The sequence below is a fragment of the Pseudochaenichthys georgianus genome, chromosome 3, assembly GCF_902827115.2.
Source record: "Pseudochaenichthys georgianus chromosome 3, fPseGeo1.2, whole genome shotgun sequence".
NCBI classification, from domain to species: domain Eukaryota; kingdom Metazoa; phylum Chordata; class Actinopteri; order Perciformes; family Channichthyidae; genus Pseudochaenichthys; species Pseudochaenichthys georgianus.
Window position 1 is genome coordinate 47118266 of NC_047505.1, and position 21780 is coordinate 47140045.

General features: G+C 43.8%; 1 protein-coding gene across 1 annotated transcript in view; it reads left to right on the forward strand.

Moving 5' to 3' along the window:
* hcn4 (hyperpolarization activated cyclic nucleotide-gated potassium channel 4) overlaps positions 1–18139 on the forward strand; it is a 93824-nt gene extending 75685 nt beyond the window's left edge. Inside the window, exons 5-8 of the mRNA XM_034112451.1 lie at positions 1252–1398; positions 1673–1913; positions 14066–14230; positions 15912–18139. Of these exons, the coding sequence (XP_033968342.1) occupies positions 1252–1398; positions 1673–1913; positions 14066–14230; positions 15912–18139 (2781 nt within the window). The remainder of the gene's footprint in view (positions 1–1251; positions 1399–1672; positions 1914–14065; positions 14231–15911) is intronic.
* Positions 18140–21780: the final 3641 nt, after the last annotated feature.

Here is a 21780-nt window from a genome sequence, read left to right on the forward strand (position 1 = left end):
ATGTGAATGAAAAGTATTGAAATACAATCAATAAATGTTGTATGATTTTGATAACCTAAACTTTTATTTATCCCAAGCACTGGAAAACATAAAAATGGACAACCACCCTGCTCAATTTGAGTTAGTACCTCATATCAGTCTTCTGAGAGGAAAGACATAAGACTGGAAAAGTGCTATCTTGTTGGCCGTAACCTCAGGCCCGGTTCTACGGGGGTGCATAAGGGTGGACATCAGAAAATGGTTAAAACAACCAGCTCTTATCGCCAGCAGTAACACTGCATCTACTGCAGGTAATAACAGTTCAGATCATGGGGACATTACGTTACCCGCGGCCACTGTCTTGGACACTAATGTCCTACCGCCCGACTCGCCGGCTTTGCCCACCTCGCCCACGGAGGCGGAGCAGCCGCAGCCGTCTTCATTGCCCCAAACACCGCCACCCCTCGGCGGCCCGCAAGTGCCAGAGGACCTCGGCAAAACAGAGCCTGCCCAGGTATATTTAAAAAAGTACCCAACTCGCCTGTACAGTGGGGTGAGGCGCTCATTTTGCAGCTCATAATTTAAAAACAGAGATTGGCTGGAATATTCATGTAAAAAAGATGCCATCTTCTGCTATGCATGTAGACATTTCGGTTCAAGTAGGCCTACGTCAGATGCCTTCACCACAACTGTACCAGAGTACCAACCGCTGTCTCCTGGTACTCATCTGAGTAACTCACTCACTAAAAATGAAATACTATATGACAGTAAAACAAGAATACAGTTTAAAAGGGGAGTGATTTGTAAAATATCCATAAAGAAAAAGTAAATCTGATTACAGTTCTGTTTCATCTGGGTGTTGAGAGATGTATCCATAGATCTCTTCATTTTGCTCTCAAAGTGCACCAGATTCATGCTTTTAACTTCAATATTTAAAAAAAAATCTTCCCGGGGGAGCATGCCCCCGGACCCCCTAGAGGAGGTGAGGACCCCCCTAGAGGAGGTGAGGACCCCCCTAGAGGGTGTTAAGTCCACTCCCCACTTATAAAAATAGCACTTTACCACTGCACCCTCTCTAATCTCAGATGCACCCTGAGTCATTTTGTTCTGGAACCGGGCCTGCGTAACCTACAAGAGGCTGCATGGCCTGTATGTATCCGTCACAATGTCCCTGTGTGTGTGACCTCAGTGCCAGCTGTTCCCTGTGTAGCTGAGCTTCAGCACATTGGCCTTTGAGTAACCTGATTGTTGTGTGTCTCTGTGTCCCTGCAGTACAAACAAGTGGAGCAGTACATGTCCTTCCACAAGCTGCCAGCCGATATGAGGCAGAGAATCCACGACTACTACGAGCACCGGTACCAGGGGAAGATGTTCGACGAGGAGAGCATCCTGGGAGAGCTGAACGAGCCGCTCCGAGAGGTGGGATCACTTTTCCTGTCTCAAGAAGCTTTTACACATGTGATGCCTTCAGAAGCTTGCGGACTGCTTGACATTACCCTCAGTTCAACTCAGCTTTGTTATTTTCTCGAGGCCAAATCCAAACCAGAGTAAAACTGAAAGGAGCTCAAAGAAAAACTAAGACATGTCGACACAGCTGATATTTCTTGCTGTTTTAATATGCTCTTTTATCTGAAACAGGCCAATGCCTTTCTCTGCTGTTCTCGCTAACTGCTGTCTCTTTGTTTCCACGCAGGAAATCATCAACTTTAACTGTCGAAAGCTGGTGGCGTGCATGCCTCTGTTTGCCAACGCCGACCCCAACTTTGTCACCTCCATGCTAACCAAGCTGAAGTTCGAGGTGTTCCAGCCGGGGGATTATATCATCAGGGAGGGCACCATCGGAAGAAAAATGTACTTCATACAGCACGGGGTCGTCGGCGTGCTAACCAAAGGCAATAAAGAGACCAAGCTGTCAGATGGCTCCTACTTTGGAGGTAAGACGAGCTGGCGCTGCACCAGAAACACAAAAGGTCACATACACACACATCTGTCTGCGGGGCTTAAATCTGCTGTGTTTTAATATTAATAATGCTGTCCTTTGGTACCTAGCGTTTGGGTATTGCTGTTCTGGCTTTGATATTAGCTCGACGAGAGCATGAAGTGGTATTTTGTGCAGTGTTTGTCTGCTCACTTACAATTCTGCTTCACGGTTTATGCAAGACTTTTCTCTTAATTCACATCATGAGCTGTCTCTTAAATGTCGGGCAAATGCAAATTAAGAAAAAAGTACTTGCTGCAGTGCAAATTACGAAATGTGCATTCAAAGGTCAAACGGTCCGACAGCTGTGAAATTACATGCTATATGGATTGTGCAAGAACCCAGAATTGCTATGTACTCAACTCGTCTTATGTTCTTAATCAGGGTCAGACCATGCGGACCCTCTCATGGTCCCACAGAGTCTACACATGTAGGAGACAATGCTGGCATACTGCCCTCACCAAATGCCAATTAATTTACCCAGTGACAGCGTATCATTTGGACTACACTGTTAAGCAATGAGAAATGGTGGCAGAGCATTTAACAGCACATGACCTGCCTGTGGAAGTTTAATTACGCTTTGCCTGCTCAAGTCCATCGCCATGCCCTCTCTCTGGGGGTTCCAGAGAAGTAATGAAAAGATGGCAGGCAATCTATCTCTACACATGCCAAACCTAATCAACATTTTAGACAACATGGCCCCAGCTCTCTTCAGGGCCATGTTGTCCAAAATGTTTCCTCCTTGGCAAGGCGGAATCGAGACTTAAAGGGAGCTCACACATTTCTTTCCAGCATAAGCTCCACGGAAATGAAAGTTTGTGTGACAGCTCAGACATTTAGCCAACAAAAGCAGCTAATCTAAGTGCATTAAGTAAAGGCATCAGATTTGATTTTTTCTTTGCTTCCTTGAGTAGACAGGAGTTATTTTACTCAAAATGCTCAAAATTAAATTGCTGAATTTAATCTTAAGCCTTGGATCTGTAATTATTAGCGAGGGACAACGCTTCTGACTCCATTATCCTGTGACTATTCCTGGCTGTGCCACTCCTCTGGGGGGGTGGGGGTTAGTGAGGTAAGCCTAGAGCCACTGGGACTTTGTTACCAAACACGAGTTAGTCATTCATGAAATTAATTGGTGCCGGATCAGCACAGGGAGTATGTGGCACATGTGCATCTCAGAGTGGCTGTCAGTATCAACAAACAGGACGTCTGACATGTTTTTTACAACATGTGCAGAACACGGGGGCCCGCTGCACGTGCACGGCTATGTTCTGACTCTCCGTTGTGCTCCGATGTGTAAGCATGTGAAAGTAGCGCAGCAGTCTTTCTGTTGTCTTTTCTTTTGTCCAACACACTCAGCTTCAGCAGGTTCCAGTTTACAGTACAGCAGATGGCAAGCTCATCAAACTCAAGCACCCTAACTCATTTCATTCATTGACTACCTGAATTATTTACACAATTATATACTCCATAGTCTGCTCCAGTTTGTTAGCTGTTGGATTGGCTCGAGCCAGAGAGCCTAAAGTCTAAAGTGGACACGACATGTCCTGGATGGGAGCGTCGGCTGGGCACACAGCGATCTCGTGGAGAGGGGAAATGTAATGTGACTGCGGTACTAACGCCAAGGGACACATGGATCCCTGCCAAGCCCGCTCTCTGGATGCTGCTCTGGGCTCGGAAAGAAAACGTGCACCCTCCACCCCTCGCCTCCACTTCCCTCTTTCTCTCTTTATAATGCAGTATTGAAACACTTATCTGAACAGCATCTCCGCTGCCCTCTCCGTGCCCACACAGAGCAGGTTATTGTGCTGTTAGAGTTCATGCTTTGTTGCCTGCAGAACTTGATGTGATGCCAGGGCAGACTGTGCCTTTTTCTTGTATGGGGCAGAGCTCAGTCACCTTGTCGTGGCCCCACTTGCCAGTCAGGGGTGCTTATCAAATACAGCCCCCCTAAGATGGCTCACTTTGCTTCTGAGTGAGTGACTTGTAGCGGCTCTGTGAGTGCGGGTTAAGGAGGAAAGTAATACAGAGTCAGAGAGTGGGAGTACCAAGTTATAAGGGGAAATAAGTTGACTGCAATCTTCCGTGTCATCTTTTTGAATGGTGATCCGTCATCTCCTCAAGTCCAGGGTCAGGGAAGTAAAACTCCCTCCATCTCATTTCCCCTTTTTCTTCCATTTTCCTCTTAGAGCTCAGACGTGGCTGTGCTATAGAGCTGTCAAATGGCCACCCTGACTGAGTGAGTCAGTGGGAGAGGCTGGCAGCAGCAAAGGACCAGGTAATCCTCCTGGTCCTTAACCCAGTTAACACCTCTGCTCCTCTTGTACTGAAGCAGCATCAGCTGCAGATCGAGGCACCGTGGCCGCTGACGAGTGACAGAATGGGGGATATGAAGATGTATGGAGTGGTCTTTTATAACATAATGACAGGATGATGCAGTGTTCTCCTATGATGTATGATGTGATAGGACACACTCCATTGTGAGACATGGTTTGGCTGCCTCAACCAAACAGGGTGCAATGCAGGCGCCTAGATGGGATTATATAGTGATGCCACAAAATACACTTTATATAAAGACAAACAAGTATGTGTGGTGTAGTTTAAAGAATCAACACATCCTCACTCCCAGGTCGGCCAACATCTTCTCGTCCTTGAAGCCTGTTTTATTGTGTCTTGGCTGCCTCACTTACACAATCAGCCTCAGTTAAGGGAGGGGAAAAGAGACAATGAAATGTGACGGGACCTTAGCATTAGCTAGGATGGATGTTTCAAATCAACTTGGCCAATTTTGCGCATGTGCTTCCTATCCCAAGACGATATCCTAACCCTAAACATTTGTCCCTCCTGACCATCTGCTCTCACATTTACCCAACAGCCACAGTGCAGACAAAAACAAAAATCCTTTACCTTTGCATGCTAGCCAAACATAAGGTGTTGCGCAGCTATGCTAATGCGGTGAGGGAGCGAGCATGGCATGTCACGGGGAATCAGGCAACCCACTGCGTATGTTTGAAAGGTTAGAGAGTGCCCCTCCGTGGGAGCTGACAGCAGGACTCAGATTCCAGGTGAGCTTTGCCAGAGCAGGCTGCAGGACATACTTTATTACATTACATGTCGCTTGTTAGACGCTTTTATCCAAAGCGACTAACATACTCAATACTGTGGACAATCCCCACGGGAGCAATTTGGGGCGAAGCGTCCCAGGGACACAACGACATGCTGACTGCAGTGGGGTTTGAACCTGTGACCGCCTGATCCCAACATCAAGGCTCTATCCACTGCGCCACACGTCGCCTTTATCACAGACATCACTGCAGTGCTCATACTCATTCATTCCCATCCATGCACACTTCGGAGCAAAGAGGAAGATAGGTATGCGCACACAGAATCACATGCAGATACATGCACACGAGACCTATTTAAAAAGCACATTTAAAGGCCAACATTTGCATCCCTCAGATTCAAAGGAGTTTCTTCATTCACGCGCACATTTTAAAGTGGCTCTAGAAACACTCCCTTCTGGGATAAAGATCTGTGACTATGATCTGGGTTTGGTTCAATATCAGTGATTTTCATTAAAATAATATTGCCAAACTGTTATAATAATACAGTAATGTAGCTGTGTCTTCATCATACTTTTTATTTGTTCAACATATATTATTTTCAGAGTGACAAGCTCTTGTTGGAAACCGAGTCATGGATTGCTGTTTTCAGTTGGACCTTGAGCAGAATTACTATTCATAATTTTAACTTTAACTTTCTTCCATGACCAGTGTGTACTTTGTAAAATCGAACGACTCATGCTTTGTCTTTCTTAGAAAATCTACTTTGGGTATTCAGGTTGTTTTTTATTTGGTCGAGTTTTCCTATCCTTTTAGTTCCTTAGCAACCCTTAGATGCACGAGTGACTGGACTCACTCTTCCATAAGTGGGTCTAAAAGGAACCGTATTAGAATAATATGTGTTTTTATGCAATGTTTGTTATTTTGGTTAAGAGAACTCACTTGTATAATATTTAGTATTATATTTTGGTTATTAATTAATTTTTCACAATTTATAATTTTCGGAAAAAGAATTACATTTTGAAAAAAAACGTTTTGGTCATTTTGATGCACAGATCTCCGCTATTCTGAGACCCTCACAGTATTCCAGTCCCTTTTCAAAACTCATCTCTTCTCCTCTTGTCTACTCATAGCCCCCCCCCATCAATCCATTCCGGTTGATCAAGTTTGATTGTCCTATACCCCCCGACCCTAACCTTCCCTTATATTGTAAAGCGATTTTGAGTCCTTGAAAAGCCCTATACAAATATAATGTATTATTATTATTATTATTATTATTATTATACTGACAGGTATCAGATCTTGCTGTGTAAAATAATCTTCCTGAGAGGTGTCACTTGTGATGTCGTCTGTGGTCCACAGTGAATGTATTCCTGACAGCAACAGGTGATAAGAATCAAAGGTTCCCAGAGGATTCCATAGAAAATGCATGCGGTTCATTGTTGACCCACTTATGGAAGCTTGGGGTAGAAACACCAAAATTACAATTTCTTAAAATGTACATTTTTAATTTGAATGGCATGATATCCAAAACATGTTTTTTGAGGAACTGCTGGAATTTCAAATGATAACAAAATGTAATTACAAAGATACTTCAAGAAAACCACCTCACCGGGTCAAAAAATACCCACTTATCATCTAAGGGTTAAATTAATGTATGTAACAGGGACAGGGACAAGAGGCTATTTGTCATCTGTAGTCCCCAGACAACAAAGTCACCCTAAAACAAATTATAATATTTTTTATATAATATATTATTAAAGTTAAGAAATCCTTAAAAACTTGTAACACAGGCTTACAATACAGGTCATGCTATTAAGTATTATGTATTATTAATACATACATTTTGCATGAGATGTACCTCATGAATAGTTTTTTCTTTTCCTGCACTCCCATTGAATATCCGGCCAAGCAGAAGCTGATTAAAACTCATAGAGGGCAGAGTTCATGAGCCTCTATATACAGTAGACGGTTACACTTTGGGCACATGGTATTTATAATGTAAAGACAGTACAAAGGGTTTAATTCCTTTCTTGCTTTCTCTCCCACACACTCTCACACACCCAGACATCTTGCATAGCACACATTCTGCTCTCCACTTTCGAGAGCCGTTGCAGTGACTCAAGGGAAACATCTTTTCAGTAAGAGCCCACACGTGGGCTGCACCATCCAACAAAAGACCAGTCATGTGTGATCCTCGCACTGAGGTCACAGCACTTGACGTCATATCCCTCCTTTCCCTGAGCGGCATCCAATTTTAATTAGTGTCATTTAATTTTTATGAATGCATTGTCACTTAAGTGTAGAAATCATGATGATTGTGGCAGAGTAACTTCCCTTTAGTGCACAGATGTAGTTCTTCTGGAAACTAAGACATTTCAGTCAGACAACTCACGTGTTTCTTTATATGTTTATGAGAAGTATATAGTTTGAGTTTGGCGTCTAGGCTCGGGCCTCATCGCTCCACAGATTAACATAGAACATTGAGTGATGATTAGATACTGTAACTATCCCCCGAGCCTACAGGTGGAAGCTGGGGTGGTGGTGAGGCAGGCAAGCAGCAGCAAGTGAACGCATCAGCAATGTGACAGACCAGCAGCATTAGCGAGGCAGGCAGACCTGGCAGCTTAAATAGAGCGGCAAGTTTAGGAGATTGTGTTTGGTTGGTTGTAAGAGAGACGCGTCACGTGTTAATGTATCATTGGTGCTCGAGTTGACTGCCTGAACTAGCTCGCCGGTTTCGCCCCATGTGTGTGTGTATTAGTGTTAGCATCAGCGCTAATCAGCCAGTCACAGTTTTGGGAACAATCATAACTAGGCCGGATGAAGTCAAAGCAGACGAGGACATCATGGGGAGGACGGAAGATTTTTTAAAGTTCTGAATAGCATATTTTGTCTGTACTTTTTTTACTCAAAATTGTCCTCCATAGTTCTCCTTTAGAATAGAAAAATGAGATTGAATTCTCAGTTTTCTTGTGTCTGTGTTATATTTTCTCATTTGAGCTGCATAAGCCCACAATTTCAGGCAGACTATGAATCATCATATTGTTGTTGAGATCCACACAAAAATGTGTTATTCTAAAAACGTCAGTCTTAGAAAAAATACAAACGCCCCTTACACAATACAGGCAGAGCAACACCAACTAAGCCTGTCCTTCAGTAGACTTTCATGCAAGACTTGGGAAGAATTGCTATGAGTCACAGCAGGAGATGTGAGCAAGCTGTAGGAGTAAAGCATTCATAAATAAATTGAATGTAACTCAAAAACCATCTGCAAAAGCTGTCTAGAGTTGAACTGTGCAGGATTGGCTGACCTTGATGTCAACACAACTGTCATAAAAATATTATATTCCATTATGGGTGAAGAAAAAAACAATACGTTATGTATTTGTTGTACCAGCTGACTTTTAGATTCAATACAAAAATTAATGGTTTTACGGTTTTATACCATTACAATAAATAAATGTTCTTGAGAGAATAAAAACGGAGATAAATGAAGAGCTGACATCAACTGTGTGGGTGTAGAAACATAGTATGCCGGATCTGTAATGCATCTCCTGCAACATTGTGTTTATTTTTATGAATAATACGAAAGAATAATAAAATATATCATAAAAAGGCAGAAAATTAAAGAAGTAAAACTGACAGTTAAAAAAAGACTTTAAAACGGTCTATTTTAAACGTGTCAACAGAGCTTGCATACAGTATGTAGTCTGGCAGGACTCTCGGAGCGTAGTAGCTAAAAGCAGTTTCTCTAGGAAACCTCCGAACACCAGCATCAGAGCAGCAAAGCTGGATAAGGAGTTAAATATCTAGGTTGTTTTTTTACGTTTCTTTTTTTAACATAGCTCCTAATCTACTGCTCCAGACGCGGGCCCTGCCGTGGATTTTTCTCTCCTCGCTTTTGTTCCTGATGGCTTCTCTTGCTTTCTGTTAGACCGTTAGAGGAGGCCAGAGGGCTCACGGCCTCATCTTGGCTTCATCCAGAAAGCCACACGACAAGAGGATTTAATACAGAGCTGCGATGCGATGCTCCAGAGGGGATTATCAGAGCAGTGCTGGGGGAAATGGACCCCCAGCACTGCTCCATCCAAGGCTGCCCCACTTGCACTCACTTACAGTACTATTACGTAACCATTGACTGTTAGCAGGCTCAATGTCGAGTCAAGGCAACATAATAAAGGAGACGGTAGCCGAAGTAGTCAAAAGAAGAATTTAATTAATAATTACCACCATGGTTGGACAAAGGAAATATAAAGTAATGACAGACAAGAACACGTACTGCACAGACAGGATCAGCCACAGACAAAGGGGAAAGCAGAATCCTTATACATGAGGTAATGACGAGACAAGACACACCTGGGTTCATTACAAATGGGTACACCTGGAGGAGACTACAAAACCATAACAGGAAACTACAGCTAGACATGACACATCACACTAGGAGCGCCTGATCAGGGCACAAACACATAACAGTACACACACACACACACACACACACACACACACACACACATGCACACACACTGCAGAGCATGGTATCTTTTGCTCTTTTCCATTCACACAGCTCTCTTGGCCATTGCCCATTCACCCATGCTCTCTCTGTCACATTATACACACTCCAACCCATTGCACATAACTTTATGTACAGTACATTGTGCATTCACCCCTGCTCTCTCTCTCTCAAATGCATACACGCAAACATTAACACACTGCATATGTTTTTCTGCTTCCTTAAGAGTACATATTGCTCATTCTCTGTCAAGTCAATTCATGCATTTTGCTTTAGCGGTTGCCCTATCTCATTTTTCAAACCATCACACACACACTCATAACCACTCAGTGAATAGAAAAATGTCCTGTACATGGAATGGAATCCATTACAAGCTATGTGTAGTGAATGAAATGTACTATAAGTGAACCATGTAGTGTTGACACTGATTTGTGTTTACTCAGCTCTAATGTAATTTGTGATCCCCCTGGTAATGGTGTTTTTATTGAGAGGTGCTTCTGCGGTACGTTTACACTACACTCAAAATGCAAGTCATATCAGGGATTTCTTTGTTGTATTTCCAGGTTTGTTGTTTTTGCCAAATGTGTAGTTGAACATGTATTTTCAGGAAAAAATTGGGTAGTTTTTAAAAAGACGATCTTCACATAATGTTCTGGTGCATAACGTTTTTAAGTAGATCAAGCAGGAGTATTTTGTATCAGTGTTTGGGAAATAAACAACAGCCGTACAATACAAATATTCCCTTTGTGACACTTGTCTGCACTATTTATATATATCAGAGGATGCGAGAACATCTCTCAATGTGATAAAGCCATTTGTCTTCAGTGTAGTACAGGTGTTTATATTTTTGTTCACAGAGGATACGTTCTAACATTTCGCTCTTTCACACTACTTTTAACACGAGGTTCAATTTCTGTCTTCATTCCCAGACATGTCACTACATGAGGTCCATGTGTGAGCGTAGAGGTGACATTTCATGGTGCAGCGGGTTTTTTCCTTCTGTGTAGCATGTTATGGTCCCTACTCCCGTGCCAGTGGGAGGAGAAGTGCAGTAGGGGGAGTGTCAATGGCAATCGAGCAGCACAGTGCAATTTTAGAGTCAACATCAACAGCATTTTGTGCAATGCACCCTCTCACAGTAGGTGAACCGTGCACTGCAGCTGGCTTCCATTAAAGATCACACTTTCCCCCATGTCTTACTTTTATCTTTCTCCTACCTACATTTCACAGATTTTCAGAATGCTAGGTTAAGGGGTGACACTTAAATATCTAGTGATTAACAGCATCTGTCACCGACAACAGCTAGCATGCTGTGGCTAATTAACTGAAAGGCTTTCCCTCTCAGTTAATTATCTCCTTAAGCAGCTGCCTGATACAGATATCCTTTATAGAAAGTTTTCATCTGCAGTTCCTAACGCGAGTGCAGTGCTTTGTCAAACTGCAAAAGACTACATGGATAAATCTAGCACAAACATTAGCAGGCTGTTACACAAACTGTTGTGTAAGATGTTAAGCTATGACTGATTACATTACATTACTTACATTACATTGCATTTAGCTGACGCTTTTATCCAAAGCGACTTACAATAACATTCGACCAGGAAGACACAACCTTGAAGAAAACAGAATCATATATGTACATCAGGTTTCATAGAGCCAAGTATTTCAAGTGCTACTCAACTGGCTATAGATAAGCCAGTCCTTTATTAGTATATAAGTGCTCTGTTAGCAGTTCTTTGTTAGTAATTCTATCGCTCGAGGTGGAGTCGAAAGAGATGAGTTTTCAGTCTGCGCCGGAAGGTGTGTAAGCTTTCTGCCGTCCTGATGTCAATGGGGAGCTCATTCCACCATTTTGGAGCCAGGATAGCAAACCCACGTGTTTTTGCTGATGGGAACTTGAGTCCCCCTCGCAGCGAGGGTGCAGCGAGTCGTTTGGCTGATGCAGAGCGTAGTGCACGTGCTGGGGTGTACGGTTTAACCATGTCCTGGATGTAGGAAGGGCCAGATCCATTCGCAGCATGGTAAGCAAGTACCAGTGTCTTGAAGTGGATTCTAGCAGTTACCGGAAGCCAGTGAAGGGAGCGGAGGAGCGGCGTGGTGTGGGAAAATTTAGGAAGGTTGAAGACCAGACGAGCCGCTGCATTCTGGATGAGCTGCAGAGGTCGGATGGCACATGCAGGTAGACCAGCCAGGAGGGAGTTGCAGTAGTCTAGGCGTGAGGTGACGAGAGCCTGGACCAGAAGCTGCGTCGCTTTCTGGGTCAGCTGGGGACGTATCCTCCTGATGTTGTAAAGCGTGTATCTGCAGCAGCGGGTTGCAGCAGCGATGTTTGCAGTGAAGGACAGGTTGTTATCTAGGATCACACCCAGATTCCTTGCAGTCTGAGTCGGGGAAACAACAGAGGTGCCGATGTTGATTGTCAGGTCAAGAGTGGGACAATCTTTTCCCGGAAGGAAAAGCAGTTCAGTTTTGTCAAGGTTGAGCTTGAGGTGATGAGCGGACATCCACTGAGAGATGTCAGCTAGACAAGCAGAGATGCGTGCGACCACCTGGGTCTCTGAGCGGGGAAAGGACAGAATTAGTTGGGTGTCGTCAGCGTAGCAGTGACGTGTGTGGTAAAAACCATGCGGGCTAATGACAGATCCGAGCGAGTTTGTGTACAAGGAGAAGAGGAGAGGACCAAGAACAGAGCCCTGAGGGACCCCTGTAGTTAATTGACAAGGGTCGGACTCTGACCCTCTCCAAGTAACCCTGTAGGTGCGGTCTTTGAGGTATGAGGTGAGGAGGGAAAGTGCAGAGCCTGAAACTCCAAGTTCTTGGAGAGTGCGAAGGAGGATCTGATGGTTCACCGTGTCGAATGCAGCAGACAGGTCCAACAGGATGATGACAGAGGAGAGGGAGGCTGCTTTGGCAGTGTGCAGTTCCTCAGTGACAGCAATGAGAGCAGTTTCTGTGGAGTGACCTGCCTTGAAACCAGACTGGTGCGGATCCAGAAGGTTGTTCTGATGGAGATAACAGGAGAGTTGTTTAAAGACAGCGCGTGCAAGTGTTTTAGACAGGAACGGGAGGAGAGAGACAGGCCTGTAGTTTATAACATCAGACGGGTCGAGAGTGGGTTTCTTTAGGAGAGGGTTTACTCTTGCCTCCTTGAGACTGTTTGGAAAGTGACCAGAAGTTAGAGGAGCTGATGAATAACATGATGTTTTGGAACAAAATCATGTCCTACGTCATGTATTAGGTCATTGTCAAGTTGTATTATATTTAACCAAGACTACGATGTTTCCATAACCTTTGCCTTCTTTATGAATATCATGCATATACTATGAATGTATCATCATAAAACAACAGCGGTGTTTATAGCAGTCCATATTAATGTGTAGGTTTAATGTCTTGATAAGAGCACTGCTTAGAGAAGAGCTGTCCTGATTGGTCCTGATTGCTACTAGCCCCCAACACACCCAGGCTCAGTGACAGCATCATGTTTTATCACGCACCCACACACAGCTCAATGTCATCATGCCCACATATAAAAACATTTCCCCCCTAAGAATTGGGTTAGTCATGTTTTAGATTAAAGCCGACATTGCCCCATACTGTGCGAGGAGCCTCTTGCTGTGGCTGCCGGTCAGGCACATGTAAATACAAACCCAAAACACTAGCCTTGTTTGTGCAAAAGGGGAAATGGGACAATGGAGTTGTTATGTTCAGAGAGTCAAACTATGCATGAGATTTCTGGAGATAAGTTGGATGAAAAGATTCTTTAAAAATGTGATTTGATGTATGCTTCGAGGGGGCGAGGAGCAAAATGCATTCTGCGAGGGAATTGAGAGCATGTGTGTGCGTAGATGACCTGGAAATGGGTTTTTCTCAGAAAGAGGGAGTGTGACAGTAAACACAGGAAGGGAGGGTAGAAGATGGGATGACAGCTTAAGAGAATAGACATTAGGGATTGTGTGTATATGCGCATGGCACACATGTGTACGTCAAATTCAACAAACCCCTTTTTCCATATAAATACACACACACATTTATATAAATATATAAAAATGTTGTATATAATGTTTTAATGTTCACCATATTATCCCATACTGCCTTGCACTTATGAATGAAACACTGGCATGCATTAATTTGTGTACATGTTGCACACACGCAAACACTGGCACCAACATTGACGCCACCAACTTGAATGCATGTACATGGGATATCTGCATACAGTACACACACACTTGCACAGACACACCCTGTCTCTGTGCCAGAGCTCTACGGCAGTGCAGCTTGTTTAATGGAGCATTATTTTCCTGAGCGGGCATGGCAGATGAGGGCTGGCAGACCTCTCAGCTCTGAAGATAGTATGAAGGGTCTCATCAATGGATTACAGAAAGGTTATAATGCTTAACAATGTAAACAAGCCAACTCTTGAGTTCATGCTTTGCTTTAAAAGTGTTTTACTTTGTCCCTCAGAATAAAAACAGGTCAGCCTCTGGGTTTAACTTCACTCCATCACAATCTTTGTTTGCTGTTTATTTATTGCAGAGATTTGTTTGCTGACGCTGGGCAGAAGGACAGCCAGTGTCCGAGCGGACACCTACTGTCGCCTGTACTCGCTGTCTGTGGACAACTTCAACGAGGTGCTGGAGGAGTATCCCATGATGAGAAGGGCCTTTGAGATGGTTGCCGTGGACAGGCTGGACCGTATTGGTAAGAAAGTTAAATTCAAACGACAACTTCAGAGGGAAGTCTTGAATATTTGTTTTAACTTTACAAAATACTCTACAAATCGTATTTTTAAAATAAAAAGGCCTCAGTATATGTCAGAAATTAGCAACCTTGAATATACCTTCCTATGTAAAATATTTTATATTTGCAATTAAAGCTTTCAATTAATCCTCTTTAAGCCATTCAGCATATCAATGAGTGGTCTTCCCTATGTTAGCAGGCGTGATGTATCTCTTTGTATTTTCTAATTGTATTGACTCACTGACACTGATATGAACGAGACAAAGATTTCAATTTACAGCCGAAACTTTTGACTGTAAAGACTGTCAACACTGATACTCACGAATGAAATGACTTTCGAAGTCATCTGCATATAAACATGCAGATAGCGCTCTGGTTTTGAAATCCCTGCATGATGTCTCTCATGCATACAATTGATATTCTTTCCATATCCATTGCTGTTCCCAGGCTCAGCCCGAGTAGATGAAAAATTCACAATGAAAGGCACGCCTGTATCATCACTCAGCCCTCGCAGCATGCTCTGTTTTATCCTCAGCTATGTTTAGAATGGAAGATAGAGAAACTGCTTTAGGGGGTCTCTTTGTAGAAAATGGCCGCTTTTGAGAGATGTGGTGGGCTGATAGTGATGTTTCTGTGGGATGGTCTCCACAAACGTCCTTTCTCCTGGCCTTGATGCTTATGTACTGTACACCCTTCTTCCATAATGAAGTCACCCACACAGCAATGATCCACAAATTAATTACCGTCTTGATGGACTTTGCACAATCTGATTGGAGGTGTGCAGATGATAAAGGGTTAGGTAGTGCCAGGGTCAAGCTGAAAAGAGATACAATACCTCCATGCAACATCTCCACTAATCTTCCACCAGTGATATCAGAAAATGGAGAGATTGATCCGGGCCTAATTGCATTTACAGTATCCTTGGTTTTCAGAGCCTTTTGTTAGCACCAAATTGAAAAGTGCAGTCATGTGAATTAACCCTGTCAACGCTTTGTGCGACCATTCAAAAAGGACTAATGGACTTTTGCGGTCAGAGTTGCACACAATTCTCTAGGAGTTTGGGTCAGCAGTTAGTTGCCTGTCGTAGTGACGCATCTCTTGTCTGTTTGACCTTGTGCTCAGCTCACAAGGACTTCTGAGAATACGAGTACCTAAGGTGTTATGAGGTATGCTAATCCCACGACAGCTTTTTCAGAAAAATAAGATTTCAAATGTATCCCTGATTCTTAAGATGCGCCCCATTGATGTTACCTTCCAATATCAGGAAATAAATAAGATATATCTGTTGAGCCATTATCACAGTGAAGTTCACACTCTATTACCGGTTGAACCTGCGTCTTCCATGTTACCTAAAGAATCCTAGCAATAACTAGTCAAACATTCAACGGCTACACCTTCTGCTGTCATTCTGAGATTCTGTCTCTGGATAGTTTTCATTTGCTCTTATCTCTTATAATGTGTCTATCATTCCTTCCTTTTTCCAACTTGTGATTTTCAGGTAATTTCTTTATTTATACTTTCATGGCTTTTCATTTTCTAGATTGTTCTATTGTAAAAGATTGTTGGAAAATAGAGTTGTTACTCTAGTACACCCAAACGTCAACCTGGTTTCAAATAAAACATGTTGTGTTTGCTTTTACAGGCAAGAAAAACTCCATCCTGCAGCACAAGGTGCAACACGACCTCAATTCTGGTGAACTCAACTACCAGGAGACTGAGATCATCCAGCAGATAGTGCAGCATGACAGGGACATGGCCCACTGTGCCCACTTCTTCCAGAATGTCCCACCCCAGCCTCCTTCACCAACCCCTGTCATCTGGGCCCCTCTCATCCAGGCCCCTCTCCAGGCAGCAGCCGCCACCACCTCAGTAGCCATTGCCCTTACTCACCATCCCAACCTCCCACAAACTTTTTTCAGGCCTCCGGTTTCTCTTCTGGGGTCCTTAAAGGATCCTCCAACCCGGTTTAAGAAGTTTCCCACTTTTGTTCCTCCATCCACAGCACCTGGGTCTGCTGGGGACTCTCCTTGTAGCACACCCTCTAAACTGCACTCTGGGTCGGACATGCCATTGCTGGCCTCTTTTCGGGCCATGCACCCGATGTCAGGTACTGGCGCAACTGGCTCTAGCCAACAGGCCTCAGGTAGCGGAGACCAGCATGCATCTATTGTTACTGGCTCTGGGTCCAGTAGAGGAGGGGCCTCTGCCTTCCCATTTGGACCAAACTTGTCCTCTGGTTCACCTTCATCTAGTATGGCCCAGCTACACCCGCAGCCACAGCATCAACTGCCGTTTCGCTCCAACACCCCACCACTCTCAAACCTCTTCCGCCAAGGATCTACAGGTGGAAGCACAGGGTCAGGAATAAGTGGAGGAGCAGTTGGACCCTGTGCTGGAGCGACAGGGTGGTCTTCAGGTGGCGCTGTTGGCGGTTCTGTAGAAGGAGCAACAGGAGGAGACACTGCTTGGGCCGGAGAGGACTTTACAACAGGGCCACTCCCAGGGGCTCACTTTGGGTTGCGGAGAACTACTGGCAGATTTGTAGTAGAGATCTCAGGGGAATCATTTGGAGGGATACCTCAAGGATCAGTGGGTGCTGCTTGTGGCAAGTCAGCAGGGACAATAGGAGATAGAAGGAGATCACTCGTAAGAGCTTCTGGGGGATCAGTAGGAGGGTCTTCTGGGGAATCACTGGAAGTAGCAACCACTGGAGGTTCCCTGCGAAGAGCTTCTGGTGAATCAATGGGAGCAATGTCTTGGTCATCCACGGTAAGGGATACTGGGGGTGGACTTGCAGTGGTTTCAAGTGATTCAATTGGGAATCCTGCAGGGACATTGGGAAGGTCTTCTGGAGGAGCCACAAGTAGCCATATAGGAGGGGTTTTAAGTGGACCCGGGTTAGGGATGATAGGACATATTGGCCAAACAGCAGGAGGGGCATTTGGGAGCTATATAGGCGGGTCTACATCTTGTCCCATTGGAGGGACTTCTGCTGGAATAACTGCTGGACTTCATGGTTCCTCTCGTTGTCAGAGTCCTATATCTACCGGCTCGTCCAGCCCAATGTCTGGTCAGCCCCTCCAAAGCCAGCCCCCTCCCAAGCCTCCTCAGGTGGCCCCTTTGCAGCAGTTTGCAGGGGGAGGTAGGACTACCCCTGGCTTAAATATTTTCCATTCCCCCCCACATGGCTCCCCATCCTCAAGCAGAGGACAGTACACCCAGCAGCCTGTCGAGGGCCCCCCATCTTCCCATGGCCATTTTAGCTTGGCAGGCCTCCATTCTGGCCTACGTCCGCACCAGTTGTCCCTTGAGAGGTCTGCACTGGCCTCCCTTTGCCAGTATGGTTCAGCCAACGCCTCCCCCTGCCTTACCCCTGTGGCGCCTAGCCCTACTATTCAAAGCCCAGGGGCTGGCAGAACTTTCCACTACAGCGACCCCTCAAGTGCCACAGGATCCCACAGTTCTCTACTCATGCCTCAATCTTCCCTCCCTTCACAGCCTCTAAGCCAGCCTCATGCAACGGGGAGAGATTCTCCGATGGGACGTTTTTCCGAGGACCTCAAGCTTTTATACAGTTCGCACCCGTCTCTGCCCCAGGAAGTGGCCCAGGCCCTAGGCCATGTTACTCTTCCCACCTCTGTGGAGCCTGGATATTACCCCTCACCCTTTTCCTCACCAAGTCTTGTGCCCAAACCCTGTAGCTCAGTGCCAGGGCGCATGACTCCTCCAATCCAGATGTCTCCGGGGCAACCTCACCAAACTCTGTCCCCTGGGGCGTCCCCGGCCTTGCCTCTACGGAGGGCCTCTGCTGCCTACTCATCAGATCTAGAACCTCAAACTGTCCGCTCTAAACTCCCGTCCAATTTGTGAGGATTGATCACACCCTCCTGGGCTCCTCCAAACTGAAACGCACACAAACTATCTCCATGTGTGGCACTTTTTTCTTTCGGTCTTCAAGACTTCACTGTGTTCCATCCTTCCATTTTGACAAGTTCTTTACACATTACTGCGATTTAAAAGACACTTTAACTTGGAGCTATAGAATATAATATATTTATTTTATGATTTGTTCTATTTTGTATTCATACATACTGTATATAGATAGAGATATATTTGAATGATAAGTTAATCAAGGGACTAGGAGGGTGTGAAAAAGATCTCAATTTAAAGGAAAGTCATTTTGTTTATTGATATAACTATGCCAAATTCATCTGGTGATGTTAAGGGAGACAATTAAATGGACTACTCAATAATACTCTGTTTTTTTCTGCAGGAACCTATGCACTAATACCTGCATGTATAAATGCTTTTTGTGTGTTTCAAAAAAGAAAATCAACATTTTTAGCTAAGAAGACATGCTTCGAGACAGACTCTTCTACCATCTCATACAGGATCACATATTGTTGATCCTTAAATGTATCTATTAGATTGTACTTATTTATCCTCTGTATAAACGTTTCAAAACATAATGAGGGATGAAAAAGAGATTTTTAGAAAACCCCAAAATACTTTTTCCTGTTGGATAATAATTCCTCAGTCAATCCTTGTTTTATACCATTTTATCGTAATTATAATAACTCAGTTTATGAAGCAGGAGGGAGAGGGGTTCAACGAGCTGCCCTCTATCTAAATATTAAGAACAGTATGTGAGCGACTGCCTTTCTGCAGAGTCCTTGACCATGTCCTAAGAAGCTCACTTTGTCTTCCAAGATCATGACGCTAATATGTGTCGAAAGCAAGATGTTTTCTTCCCAACTGTGAGTTAATGTGAGTGTTTGTGAGAATGAGTGAGGGATACAGTCTGATGCAAGAAAATTATCAAAAGGATGTTTGCCTTTTTCACACAAAAACTATGACTTCCATTAACAACAGCTTGTTTGTTACATTGTGTAGCATTCAAAAACAACATTACCCCCCAAAACTAGACTTTGCAGGTCATACAATACACAGAAAAACGTGTGGAAAGGGAAATATGCCTCTTAATTTTAATTTGTGCATTACTTCTTCCGCTGTCGCTGCTATGTGATCAACATAAACATTATCCCTCATTGAAGGCCAGTGCTGAGTTTGATATGTTGAATACTTGCTATAATGAAGTACTGTAGCTATCGTGGGTGCACTCAAGGCTTTGTGCCCCAAGGCTTGAAAGACTGTTCCCCAACTAAAAAAAGGTCATTGGTTTGATGCCTTTGACAGACGTTTCCATCAGCAGCAATTGCTCCTGCCAAAGTGTCCTTTAGCAAGACACGGAGGTCGGCTTCCACTTCCACTCTTTACTCCATTAAGTGCTGTACCGCTGCTGTAACTCTGAGGGAAATGAAGGTTCAAGGAAGACTCTGAGTTTTGTCACAACTAATTATTGAAAGATTTAGACTTCAGTGTTGATGGTATTGCTGCAGGTATCTGTACATTGATATAACATACTATGAGCAAATCTAGGTTTAGCTGTTTGCTAAAAACTAAAATGGGAATAAGTCCATCATATATTGATTTAGAATCTGGTAGCGCTGTCAAAGGGCCTCACTGTGGTCGGAGAAACTGAACGGTGGAGGGAGGTATCAGTGAACTCCCAGAGGACAGGAGCAGTGATATGCTTCTACATGTTTGTTTGAAGCTCATCACCAGGAAAGACCCGGGTTCCACTCAGACAGCTGAGTCCCTAACTCAGTCACAGCACTCAGCCACAGCAGCCTAATTTGACAAGACATGTTTGTAATCCCTTGACCCTCACAGGCTTCCATGGACTCACGCACAGAGGTGCACAGTGACCACGCTGCCCCCTCATTACAGTCCCTGTAATAAGGTAAAGCGACATGACACGCTGCTGCACGTTTTCCCATTCACAGACATGCACACAACAAGAGCACACAGTAACCACTCAAGTAAAAATGAATTATAAACCCCTCTTTTTCCTATTTTATTAAATATATCTTAAAGTGAATTTGCTGTTCTTATCCCTTTTATATAATGTATGCTTTTTGTTGAAGCTGTGAATACTTACTAAAGAACCTTTGGAGCACTTGGATATTTAAATAACTTCTACCTTTTTTCATTTATATTATGAATACATATATAATTAATTAAATATAATCTTTGATCAAAACAACTTGCTCAAAGCAGAAATGTGCATCACTTTACTCATCAATATCTACCTTTCATTATCATTCAACGACAACAGTCTTCCATCTAAAAGGAAATCCTATCTGCCACCGCTTTTAACACTGTTGATGTTGTTTGGATAACTGGCCAAACGTAGAAATTGTATTTATGTCAAGATTATTCCAGCACAAAAAGATAACATTTGACAATAAAGCAAATTTCCAGGAGACATAAACAACTATAGTATGTCCACTTATGATCTGGTCATGTTAAAATGTAGAAGTCAGCAAGCTTCTAATTACATAACTACTATTGAATTAGAAGATATAAGTGAAATCAATTATTGATCAAAGCTTTCATTTGGATCCCTGTTAGTTTTTCGTGGTCTTCATCACAGATGGATCAGACCTTACTGATGAATTGAGCAGTATTTTTCTCAAATCTGTAAACATTTTCAACATGAGAAGAAAACTTAACTGAAAGGCTGGGAAACCCTGACAATGGCTTTGCTTCTCAAGCCTGGGACTCATAACAGAAAATCAAGACATTGAACTGTTCCACCTCTAAAATAGCCTAGCCTCGCGCTGCACAAAAGCAAACAGATTGCTTTGCCTCAGCACATCTGGAAAAAAGTCAATATTTTCTTCACAATGTGACATTATTAAAGCGTGGAGTTGGAGAACAGTTTGAAGCGTGTCTCCGAGTCACAGGTGAATGATGTAGTTGGACTTTTAGCCACAGGGAAGACCAGTAGACAGACACTCTATGGGTACCTGAGTGGAAGTGGATGTTTTTCCACTGTGCTATCGAACGGACGGATATGAGGGAAAGCGTGTGTGTGTGTGTGTGTGTGTGTGTGTGTGTGTGTGTGTGTGTGTGTGTGTGTGTGTGTGTGTGTGTGTGTGTGTGTGTGTGTGTGTGTGTGTGTGTGTGTGTGTGTGTGTGTGTGTGTGTGTGTTGCACGCTCGATGGTTGGGGCTGAACGCTGTCGGAGGAGGGTGGGACAGGGAGGCTCAAGTCATAGCTTAGGGACAGATAGACATTGGACAGCGATTGATTTGTTGTTCTGAACTTAGTCTGGTCCATTAACACATAAGTAGTTTAGGAGAGGAGGTTGGGTGCAGTGTCTCAGCTGATTATGTCACTGTCAGTTACACAGCTGACACAATCGGCATCATGTCCCGTTTTATACTTATCTTGGCTTGGACTTTTTATGCAAGAAAACTGCCAACTTTAAAACAAATTAGGCAAATCAGTTTTTGATTGATGACCATGCAGCTTTTCAATTATGTAACGTCGAAGAAAAGGGGTCCCGTAGTAATTGTATCAACTCAAAGAAGACCACTGCACTCTCTGTGAAAACATGAAAATAACCAAAAATTGAGTAACAAGATTTTCACCTGACATCAATG